The 12,223-nt window shown below is 45.0% G+C and overlaps 1 protein-coding gene across 6 annotated transcripts in view; it reads left to right on the top strand.

Annotated features, from left to right (window-relative positions):
* The window catches only part of si:dkey-284p5.3 (uncharacterized protein LOC557830 homolog), a 34,369-nt gene that overhangs the window by 14,086 nt on the left and 8,060 nt on the right, over nt 1–12,223 (top strand). For 2 of the 6 annotated variants that reach the window (XM_065020101.1, XM_065020102.1), the window contains exon 2: nt 8,863–9,141. In XM_065020101.1, the coding sequence (XP_064876173.1) occupies nt 8,863–9,141 (279 nt within the window). Of the gene's footprint in view, nt 1–8,862; nt 9,154–12,223 lie in introns of all 6 variants that reach the window. The other 4 variants (XM_065020099.1, XM_065020100.1, XM_065020097.1 and 1 more) reach the window with 2 other exon arrangements.

Here is a 12,223-nt window from a genome sequence, read left to right as displayed (position 1 = left end):
TGCAGTGATTGACAGAGTCGAAAGCCTTGGCCAGGTCAATGAATACGGCTGTACAGTACTGTCTTTTATCGATGGCGGTTATGATATTGTTTAGGACCTTGCGCGTGGCTGAGGTGCACCCATGACCAGCTCTGAAACCAGATTGCATAGTGGAGAAGGTACGGTGGGATTCAAAATGGTCGGTGATCTGTTTAACTTGGCTTTCGAAGATTTTAGAAAGGCAGGGCAGGATGGATAGACAGTTGAAGTCGGAAGTTTACATACACCTAGGCCAAATACATTTAAACTCAGTTCTTCACAATTCCTGACATTTAATCCTAGTAAAAAATCCCTGTTTTAGGGCTGTTAGGATCACCACTTTATTTTAAGAATGTGAAATGTCAGAATAATAGTAGAGAGAATGATTTATTTCAGCTTTTATTTATTTTCATCACATTCCCATTGGGTCATAAGTTTACATACACTCAATTAGTATTTGTTAGCATTGCCTTTAAATTTTTTTACTTGGATCAAACGTTTCAGGTAGCCTTCCACCAGCTTCCCACAATACGTTGGATTAATTTTGACCCATTCCTCCTCACAGAGCTGGTGTAACTGAGTCAGGTTTGTAGGCCTCCTTGCTTGCACACGGTTTTTCAGTTCTGCCCACACATTTTCTATTTGATTGAGGTCAGGGCTTTGTGATGACCACTTCAATACCTTGACTTTGTTGTCCTTAAGCCATTTTGCCACAACTTTGGAAGTATGCTTGGGGTCATTGTCCGTTTGGAAGACCCATTTGCGACCAAGCTTTAACTTCCTGACTGATGTCTTGAGATGTTGCTTCAATATATCCACCTAAATTTCCTTCATCATGACGCCATCTATTTTGTGAAGTGCACCAGTCCCTCCTGCAGAAAAGCACCCCACAGCATGATGCTGCCACCCCCATACTTCACGGTTGGGATGGTGTTCTTCAGCTTGCAAGCATCCCCCTTTTCCTCCAAACATAACGATGGTCATTATGGCCAAACAGTCATATTTTTGTTTCATCAGACCAGAGGACGTTTCTCAAGAAAGTACGATCTTTGTCCCCATGTGCAGTTGCAAACCATAGTCTGGCTTTTTTATGTCGGTTTTGAGGCAGTGGCTTCTTCCTTGCTGGGCGGCCTTTCAGGTTATGACGATATAGGACTCGTTTTACTGTGGATATAGATACTTTGTACCTATTTCCTCCAGCATCTTCACAGGGTCCTTTTCTGTTGTTCTGTGATTCTGTTGGGATTTTTTATTTAACCATTATTTAACCAGGCTCATTGAGATTAAAATCTCTTTTTCAAGAGCGCCCTGGCCAAGATAGGCAGCACCAAGTCATTACAAAAAAATTACAGACAGACAACATGAAAAACTAAAAGTAATATAGTAAAAACCATTGAATTCACAAGCGTATAAAACAGCTAATTAAAAACATTGACAGGTCAGGGAATCAGTCTCAAAATCCTTCATCAGTGGTTTAAAAACACCAATTGGGACAAGTTCTTCCAGTTTAAAAGTATTTTGTAAGGTGTTCCAAGACGATTGCGCAGAGTACATAAAAGCCCTTTTACCAAATTCAGTTCAGACATTTGGAACAGTTAGCAGGATAAAGTCCAGCGAACGAAGAGACGACCCACCACATTTCTGAACAATAAAAATGCCCAAATAAAAAGGTAGTAAACCCAAAATGGCTTTGTAAATAAAAGTATACCAGTGACTGAGCCTACGAGTGACTAGAGAAGACCAGCCAACCCTAGTATACAAAGTGCAGTGGTGCGTAAGGGTTTTGCAGTTTAAAATAAATCTCAAAGTGCCATGGTAAAGGGTGTCAATTGATCTCAAACACTGAGCGGAAGCATTCATATATAAAATATCCCCATAGTCTAGTAAAGGCATAAATGTAGCTGATACTAGCCTCCTTCTGGCTTCAAAAGAAAAACAGGCCTTATTCCTAAACTAAAATCCCATGTGGGTCTATAATAGTTTGGGTCTAGATTGTCTTGCCATTTGAAGAGGGGGATGACCGCGGCAGCTTTCCAATCTTTGGAGATCTCAGACGATACAAAGAGAGGTTGAACTGGCTAGTAATAGGGGTTGCAACAATTTCGGCTGGTAATTTTGTAAAGAGCGGGTCCAGATTGTTTAGCCCAGCTGATTTGTAAGGATTCAGATTTAGCAGCTCTTTTAGAACATCAGCTGTCTGGATTTGGAGAAGCGGGGGAATGGGGGGGGGTGGGCTTGGGCAAAGTTTCTGCGGGGGGTGCAGAACTGTTGGCTGGGGTAGGGGTAGCCAGGTGGAAAGCATGGACAGCCGTAGAAAAATGCTTATTGAAATGATCTATTGTCGTAGATTTATCGGTGGTGATTGTTTCCTAGCCTCAGTGCAGTGGGCAGCTGGGAGGAGGTGCTCTTATTCTGGGACTTTAGTGTCCTAAAACCTTTTGGAATTAGTGCTACAGGATGCAAATTTCTGTTTGAAAAAGCTGTCCTTAGCTTTCCTAACTGACTGTGTATTGGTTCCTGACTTCCCTGAAAAGTTGCATATCGCCGGGGCTATTCGATTCTAGTGCAGTCCGCCACAGGATGTTTTTGTGCTGGTCAAGGGCGGTCAGGTCTGGAGTGAACCCAGGGCTATATCTGTTCTTAGTTCTACATTTTTTGAATGGGGCATGCTTATTTAGGATGGTGAGGAAAGCACTTTTAAAGAGCAACCAGGCGTCCTCTACTGACGGGATGAGGTCTATATGCTTCCAGGATACCTGGGCCAGGTCAATTAGAAAGGCCTGCTCGCAGAAGTGTTTAAGGGAGCGTTTGACAGTGATGAGGGGTGGTCGTTTGACCGCGGACCCATTACGGACGTAGGCAATGAAACAGTGATCGGTGAGATCCTGGTTGAAGACAGCAGAGGTGTTATTGTAAGAGTAGGGGTCCTGACTCTCTGAGGTCATTTAGGGTTGTATCTGGTAGGTTCCTTGATAATTTATGTGAGATTGAGGGCATCTAACTTAGATTGTAGGATGGCCAGGGTGTTAAGCATATCTCAGTTTAGGTCACCTAACAGTACGAACTCTGAGGATAGATGGGGGGCAATCAGTTCACATTTGGTGTCCAGGGCGTCCACAGCTGGGGGCTGAGGGGGGTCTATAACAAGCGGCAACAGTGAGAATTATTTCTGGAAAGGTGGATATTTAAAAGTAGAAGCACAAATTGTTTTTGCACAGACTTGGAATGTATGACAGAACTCTGCAGGCTATCTCTGCAGTTCTATCTTGTCGGAAAATTTTATAGTTGGGGATGGACATTTCAGGAGTTTTGGTGACCTTCCTAAGGCTCGGCTAGGACATCAGAGTTGGTGGAGTGTGCTAAAGCAATGAATAAAACAAACTTAGGGAGGATGCTTCTGATGTTAACATGCATGAAACCAAGGCTTATACGGTTACAGAAGTCAACAAATGAGAGCGCCTGGGTAATAGGTGTAGTACTGGGGGCTACAGGGCCTGGGTTAACCTCTACATCACCAGAGGAACAGAGGAGGAGTAGGATACGGGTACGGCTAAAGGATATAAGAACTGGTCGTCTAGGCGAGCTTGAGACACAGCAATTCAGAAAGCTAGCGGGCCGGGGCCAGCAGATGGGTCTTTTGTGATGTCGCGAAGGAAAAAAACCTGTTGAAATCACCTCGGACGATTACGTCGGCAGACCAATGGAACGGTGGGGCTCCGTGGCGGCAATAAAGGGTCCAGGCCAATTGGCAAAAGAGGTATTGTAGCCCAAGAATTAGCGAGATGCGATGATCTGGTATAATGATCCAGAGCTTGCGGTAGGAATCCAGAGATGTGGTAGAGAAAAAGCTGTCCGATATGCTCCGGGTTGATATCACGCTGTGCAGACTGGCAGGTATTAACCGAGCTGAGGCTGGTTGGTGTCCGAGTTAACGGTGAAGACCGCTAGCGGTGGCTAACTGACTACTAGCTAGTAGCTAGTTAGCTGGCTAGCTTCTGATGGGGGTTCCGGATCTAGTATAAAAAATATCAGATCCACATTGGGTGAGGCGAGTTGCAGGAGATTCAGTCCGTAGATGGAAAGTGAGATTAAAATATATACGAAATATATATGGGAAAAAACTAGGAAAATGATTATTTTCACAGGACAAGACAAAACACACGTCCGACTGCTACGCCATCTTGGATAATAGGATACGGGTTAGGGTTAGACTTTGATATCATTACAGTCCAAGGGAACAAAGGCATTGTAATAGCATTGTAATAGCATTGTAATAGCATTGTAATAGCATAATGATACATTATGATAACATTGTAATAGCATTGTAATAGCATTGTAATAGCATAATGATACATTATGATAACATTGTAATAGCATTGTAATAGCATTGTAATAGCATTGTAATAGCATAATGATACATTATGATAACATTGTAATAGCATTGTAATAGCATAATGATACATTATGATAACATTGTAATAGCATTGTAATAGCATTGTAATAGCATAATGATACATTATGATAACATTGTAATAGCATTGTAATAGCATAATGATACATTGTGATAGCATTGTAATAGCATTGTAATAGCATTGTAATAGCATAATGATACATTATGATAGCATTGTAATAGCATTGTAATAGCATAATGATAACATTGTAATAACATTGTAATAGCATTGTAATAGCATTGTAATAGCAGAATTGTAATCATATTGTGATAACATTGTAATAACATAGTAACTATGCTAACATTGATAACCTCATAATAACATTGTAATAACATAGTAACTATGCTAACATTGATAACCTAATAATAACATTGTGATATTATAATAGCATTTAATAACCTCATAGTAACATTGTGATAACATTAAAATTACATTGTGATACCCTTATAATAACATTGCAATAACATAATAACATTGAATATAACCTTATAATAACCTTGTCATAACCTTAGCTGTCCCTGTGTCTTGTCAAGGAGTGGGGTAAAGTTGCCCCTAGATGCGGATCTTGAGTCAGTTTAGCATTTTCCCAACTAATGGTTAAAGGTGCAATATACAAGATTATTTGTTGTTGAATTTTTGCATTGTAATTTCAGAAAAAGTCTAAGGCACTGCATCTCAGTGCTAGAGGCGTCACTACAGACCCTGGTTCAGAGGTCTAAGACACTGCATCTCAGTGCTAGAGGCGTCACTACAGACCCTGGTTCAGAGGTCTAAGACACTGCATCTCAGTGCTAGAGGCGTCACTACAGACCCTGGTTCAGAGGTCTAAGACACTGCATCTCAGTGCTAGAGGCGTCACTACAGACCCTGGTTCAGAGGTCTAAGACACTGCATCTCAGTGCTAGAGGCGTCACTACAGACCCTGGTTCAGAGGTCTAAGACACTGCATCTCAGTGCTAGAGGCGTCACTACAGACCCTGGTTCAGAGGTCTAAGACACTGCATCTCAGTGCTAGAGGCGTCACTACAGACCCTGGTTCAGAGGTCTAAGACACTGCATCTCAGTGCTAGAGGCGTCACTACAGACCCTGGTTCAGAGGTCTAAGACACTGCATCTCAGTGCTAGAGGCGTCACTACAGACCCTGGTTCAGAGGTCTAAGACACTGCATCTCAGTGCTAGAGGCGTCACTACAGCCCCTGGTTCAGAGGTCTAAGACACTGCATCTCAGTGCTAGAGGCGTCACTACAGACCCTGGTTCAGAGGTCTAAGACACTGCATCTCAGTGCTAGAGGCGTCACTACAGACCCTGGTTCAGAGGTCTAAGACACTGCATCTCAGTGCTAGAGGTAGAGCGTCGTCACTCACAGACCCTGGTTCAGAGGTCTAAGACACTGCATCTCAGTGCTAGAGGCATCACTACAGACCCTGGTTCAGAGGTCTAAGACACTGCATCTCAGTGCTAGAGGCGTCACTACAGACCCTGCATCTCAGTGCTAGAGGTGTCACTACAGACCCTGGTTCAGCGGTCTAAGACATCTCAGTGCTAGAGGCGTCACTACAGACCCTGGTTCAGAGGTCTAAGACACTGCATCTCAGTGCTAGAGGCGTCACTACAGACCCTGGTTCAGTGGTCTAAGACACTGCATCTCAGTGCTAGAGGCGTCACTACAGACCCTGGTTCAGCGGTCTAAGACATCTCAGTGCTAGAGGCGTCACTACAGCCCCTGGTTCAGAGGTCTAAGACACTGCATCTCAGTGCTAGAGGCGTCACTACAGCCCCTGGTTCAGAGGTCTAAGACACTGCATCTCAGTGCTAGAGGCGTAACTACAGCCCCTGGTTCAGAGGTCTAAGACACTGCATCTCAGTGCTAGAGGCGTCACTACAGACCCTGGTTCAGCGGTCTAAGACACTGCATCTCAGTGCTAGAGGCGTCACTACAGACCCTGGTTCAGAGGTCTAAGACACTGCATCTCAGTGCTAGAGGCGTCACTAGAGACCCTGGTTCAGAGGTCTAAGACACTACATCTCAGTGCTAGAGGCGTCACTACAGACCCTGGTTCAGAGGTCTAAGACACTGCATCTCAGTGCTAGAGGCGTAACTACAGCCCCTGGTTCAGAGGTCTAAGACACTGCATCTCAGTGCTAGAGGCGTCACTACAGACCCTGGTTCAGCGGTCTAAGACACTGCATCTCAGTGCTAGAGGCGTCACTACAGACCCTGGTTCAGAGGTCTAAGACACTGCATCTCAGTGTTGGAGGAGTCACTACAGACCCTGGTTCAGAGGTCTAAGACATCTCAGTGCTAGAGGCGTCACTACAGACCCTGGGTCAGTGGTCTAAGACACTGCATCTCAGTGCTAGAGGCGTCACTACAGACCCTGGTTCAGAGGTCTAAGACATCTCAGTGCTAGAGGCATCACTACAGACCCTGGTTCAGCGGTCTAAGGCACTGTATCTCAGTGCTAGAAGCATCACTACAGACCCTGGTTCAGCGGTCTAAGGCACTGTATCTCAGTGCTAGAAGCATCACTACAGACACCCTAGTTCAAATCCAGGCTGTGTCACAACCGGCCGTGAACAGGAGTCCCAGTGCACAACCGGCCGTGAACAGGAGTCCCAGTGCACAACAGGCCGCGAACAGGAGTCCCAGTGCACAACAGTCCCAGCGTCGTCCGGTGTATGCCGTCATTGTAAATGTTTCTTAACTGACTTGCCAAATTGTTTTATTTATCTGTGAACACGTTCTCATTTACAGCAACGACCTGGGGAATAGTTACAGGGGAGAGGAGGGGGATGAATGAGCCAATTGGAAACTGGGGATTAATAGGTGACCTTGATAGTTTGAGGGCTGGATTGGGAATTTAGCCAGGACACCGGGGTTAACACCCCTACTCTTACGATAAGTGCCATGGGATCTTTAATGACCTCAGAGAGTCAGGACACCCGTTTAACGTCCTATCCGAAAGATGGCACCCTACACAGGGCAGTGTCCCCAATCACTGCCCTAAGGCATTGGGATACTTTTTAGACCAGAGGAAAGAGTGCCTCCTACTGGCCCTCCAACACCACTTCCTGCAGCATCTGGTCTCCCTTCCAGGGACTGACCAGGACCAACCCTGACCAATTCTACCCAATCAGACTGGGTAGAATTGAAGTTTGAGGTCTCTCGCTATCTGCATAATGACCAATGGCATAACATCTCATTGATATGTTAATTCAACCAACCAATAGGAATACATGAACATGAAATACATATTTCTACAGTGTCAAGTGGAAACATAACCAACCGTGTTACACTAGCTGGGCTGTTGACTGAGAAAGAGCTGTGATTGTTTGGTGTTGCTATGAGGTGAAGCATTGTTTGCCAGTTTCACGGCTACTTAATCATGACCTGAAGCCATGTCCTAGTCATCACGTTGTAGACACCATTCAGACCCTATGACACTGTTCTAACACTGCTGGTTGCTATATAATTATATAATTGCCTACTTCTCACAGTAAGGTAGAGGGGTGTGACCGTTATTGTCTATTGTTGTAACCGTTGAGCTTGTCCATCAACCATTGAATATTTCAATTGATGTAGATTACTGTAAAGTACTTTGTGGTGGCAGGGTAGCCTAGGGGTTAAGGCGTTGCACTAGGAACTGTAGCTAGGACAAAGTACAAATCTGTCTTTCTGTCCCTGAACAAAGCAGTTAACACGCTGTTCCTAGGCCAGTTAACACGCTGTTCCTAGGCCAGTTAACACGCTGTTCCTAGGCCAGTTAACACGCTGTTCCTAGACCAGTTAACACGCTGTTCCTAGACCAGTTAACACGCTGTTCCTAGGCCAGTTAACATGCTGTTCCTAGGCCAGTTAACACGCTGTTCCTAGGCCAGTTAACACGCTGTTCCTAGGCCAGTTAACACGCTGTTCCTAGGCCAGTTAACCCGCTGTTCCTAGACCAGTTAACCCACTGTTCCTAGACCAGTTAACACGCTGTTCCTAGGCCAGTTAACACGCTGTTCCTAGGCCAGTTAACACGCTGTTCCTAGGCCAGTTAACACGCTGTTCCTAGACCAGTTAACCCACTGTTCCTAGACCAGTTAACCCACTGTTCCTAGACCAGTTAACACACTGTTCCTAGGCCAGTTAACACGCTGTTCCTAGACCAGTTAACCCACTGTTCCTAGACCAGTTAACACACTGTTCCTAGGCCGTCATTGAAAATAAGAATTTGTCCTGAACTGACATGCCTAGTTAAATAAAGGTGAAATAAAAAACTGTGTTCTTGTTGAGGGCTATATAAATATATATATATATAAATCACATTTTATTGATAAAATGATTGCTTGATTGACCAATCCTTGAGCTCCCAGCATGTGGCTGATGTTCTGTGTTCCACTGCCAGGGGCGGCTAATGAGAACGGTAAGGTTGCGGAGGACAGTGAGACCATCCCAGATCACACAGTGACCGTAGCAGCCACAGGAGGGGAGGCCAAGTCTGCTCCGGCTGCAGCCACAGGAGGGGAGGCCAAGTCTGCTCCGGCTGCAGCCCAAGCCGAGGCTCCTGCAGCGGAGACCCCTGCCCAGAGTGAGACCCAGCCTGCAGCCGAGGCTCCTGCAGCAGCCACTTCCCCCGAGCAGCCAGCCAGCTCTCCAGAGCCTCCCCCTGCAGCCCAGGACCCAGGTACAGGTAGGGGTACGTACTGTAGGCACAGACAGACAGTCAGAGGCTGCGTTTACACAGGCAGCCCAATTGGTCATATTTTTCCACTAATTGGTATTTTGATCAACCTGATCAGCTCTTTTGCCAATAAGAATTGGACTGCTTCTGTAAACGCAGCCAAAGTGGCCTGTTCAAAACCAACATGATCATGTTCCTCTATTTCCAATGCAAATCACACCTTTCTGCTGTCCTCATATCTGCTCCCGGCACACAGGAGGCCTGTTTCAGGATGGACATGGATCAGTTGTGAATGCGTGACAGTTTTGATAAGGATGTAATACCTATTTGTTCAAGCAGCTGTAAAAACACATTAGGATAGTTTCACCAGACACAGATAAAGCCTAGTCCTTTACAACAAAAAAAAACATGATCTCAGTTGAAATTGCTTTTTAGTCAGAGACTTTAGGCTTTAACCTGTCTGACTGGAAATATGTCCCTTTACAGTATTAATCCAACAACAAGGTGTAATGACCCTCTCTATTGTCCCATTGACAAGAGCGAGTACACAATGTTAATGTACTGCCAATGATCAACAGTAACCTGATAAGTGTTCCACTTAGCCTACTGTAATCCTCAGTGACCCCCTGAACACAGCTAGCTAGGAGCCCAGGTGAATGTTCCCCTGTTCGGCTGTCTCATAACCCTGGTAACAGTCAGGGTAATGGATAGGTCTGTTACCAGGGTTATGGATAGGTCTGTTACCAGGGTTATGGATAGGTCTGTTACCAGGGTTATGGATAGATCTGTTACCAGGGTTATGGATAGGTCTGTTACCAGGGTTATGGATAGATCTGTTACCAGGGTTATGGATAGGTCTGTTACTAGGGTAAGGGATAGGTCTGTTACCAGGGTTATGGATAGGTCTGTTACCAGGGTAAGGGATAGGTCTGTTACCAGGGTAAGGGATAGGTCTGTTACCAGGGTTATGGATATATATGTTACCAGGGTTATGGATAGGTCTGTTACCAGGGTTAGGGATAGGTCTGTTACCAGGGTTAGGGATAGGTCTGTTACCAGGGTTATGGATATATATGTTACCAGGGTTATGGATAGGTCTGTTACCAGGGTTAGGGATAGGTCTGTTACCAGGGTTAGGGATAGGTCTGTTACCACGGTTATGGATAGGTCTGTTACCAAGGTTATGGATAGGTCTGTTACCAAGGTTATGGATAGGTCTGTTACCAGGGTTATGAATAGGTCTGTTACCAGGGTTATGGATAGGTCTGTTACCAGGGTTATGGATAGATCTGTTACCAGGGTTATGGATAGGTCTGTTACCAGGGTTATGGATAGATCTGTTACCAGGGTTATGGATAGGTCTGTTACCAGGGTAAGGGATAGGTCTGTTACCAGGGTTATGGGATAGGTCTGTTACCAGGGTTATGGGATAGGTCTGTTACCAGGGTTATGGGATAGGTCTGTTACCAGGGTTATGGATAGGTCTGTTACCAGGGTTATGGATAGGTCTGTTACCAGGGTTATGGATAGGTCTGTTACCAGGGTTATGGATAGATCTGTTACCAGGGTTATGGATAGGTCTGTTACCAGGGTAAGGGATAGGTCTGTTACCAGGGTTATGGATAGATCTGTTACCAGGGTTATGGATAGGTCTGTTACCAGGGTAAGGGATAGGTCTGTTACCAGGGTAAGGGATAGGTCTGTTACCAGGGTTAGGGATAGGTCTGTTACCAGGGTTATGGATATATATGTTACCAGGGTTATTGATAGGTCTGTTACCAGGGTTAGGGATAGGTCTGTTACCAGGGTTAGGGATAGGTCTGTTACCACGGTTATGGATAGGTCTGTTACCAAGGTTATGGATAGGTCTGTTTATGGATAGGTCTGTTACCAGGGTTATGGATAGGTCTGTTACCAGGGTTATGGATAGGTCTGTTACCAGGGTTATGGATAGGTCTGTTACCAGGGTTATGGATAGGTCTGTTACCAGGGTTATGGATAGGTCTGTTACCAGGGTAAGGGATAGGTCTGTTACCAGGGTTATGGGATAGGTCTGTTACCAGGGTTATGGGATAGGTCTGTTACCAGGGTTATGGGATAGGTCTGTTACCAGGGTTATGGGATAGGTCTGTTACCACGGTTATGGATAGGTCTGTTACCAGGGTTATGGATAGGTCTGTTACCAGGGTTATGGATAGGTCTGTTACCAGGGTTATGGATAGGTCTGTTACCAGGGTTATGGATAGGTCTGTTACCAGGGTTAGGGATAGGATTGTTACCAGGGTTATGGATAGGTCTGTTACCAGGGTAAGGGATCGGTCTGTTACCAGGGTAATGGATAGGTCTGTTACCAGGGTAAGGGATAGGTCTGTTACCAGGGTAAGGGATAGGTCTGTTACCAGGGTTATGGATAGATCTGTTACCAGGGTTAAGGACTAGGTCTTTAAGGATAGGTCTGTTACCAGGGTTATGGATAGGTCTGTTACCAGGGTTATGGATAGGTCTGTTACCAGGGTTATGGATAGGTCTGTTACCAGGGTTATGGATAGGTCTGTTACCAGGGTTATGGATAGGTCTGTTACCAGGGTTAAGGACTAGGTATTTAAGGATAGGTCTGTTACCAGGGTAGGGGATAGGATTGTTACCAGGGTTAAGGAATGGGTCTTTATTGATAGGTCTGTTACCAGGGTAGGGGATATGATTGTTACCAAGGTTACTAACATGATCCCTCACTGACCCTAGAGGTTCCATGGTGATGGAAGTCATTACTAACATGATCCCTCACTGACCCTAGAGGTTCCATGGTGATGGAAGTCATTACTGATCTTGTCAATTTACTTAGTGAGTCCCAAAGCAAATTACTGCCAAGTCACATGTACTGCGCATTTGGATAGTGTATTTGTTGAATGCAAAGTACCAATAATATGACCGATAAAGGAAAAGGCTGTAGTTGAATAGAACCAGAGGGCCAATATGTAGTTGAATAGAACTACCGGGCCAGTATATAGTTGAATAGAACTACTGGGCCAGTATATAGTTGAATAGAACTACTGGGCCAGTATATAGTTGAATAGAACTACTGGGC

This window comes from Oncorhynchus nerka, linkage group LG7 (assembly GCF_034236695.1).
Source record: "Oncorhynchus nerka isolate Pitt River linkage group LG7, Oner_Uvic_2.0, whole genome shotgun sequence".
NCBI classification, from domain to species: domain Eukaryota; kingdom Metazoa; phylum Chordata; class Actinopteri; order Salmoniformes; family Salmonidae; genus Oncorhynchus; species Oncorhynchus nerka.
The sequence above is the reverse complement of the archived record's forward strand: the minus strand, read 5'-3'. Positions and strand labels throughout refer to the sequence as shown.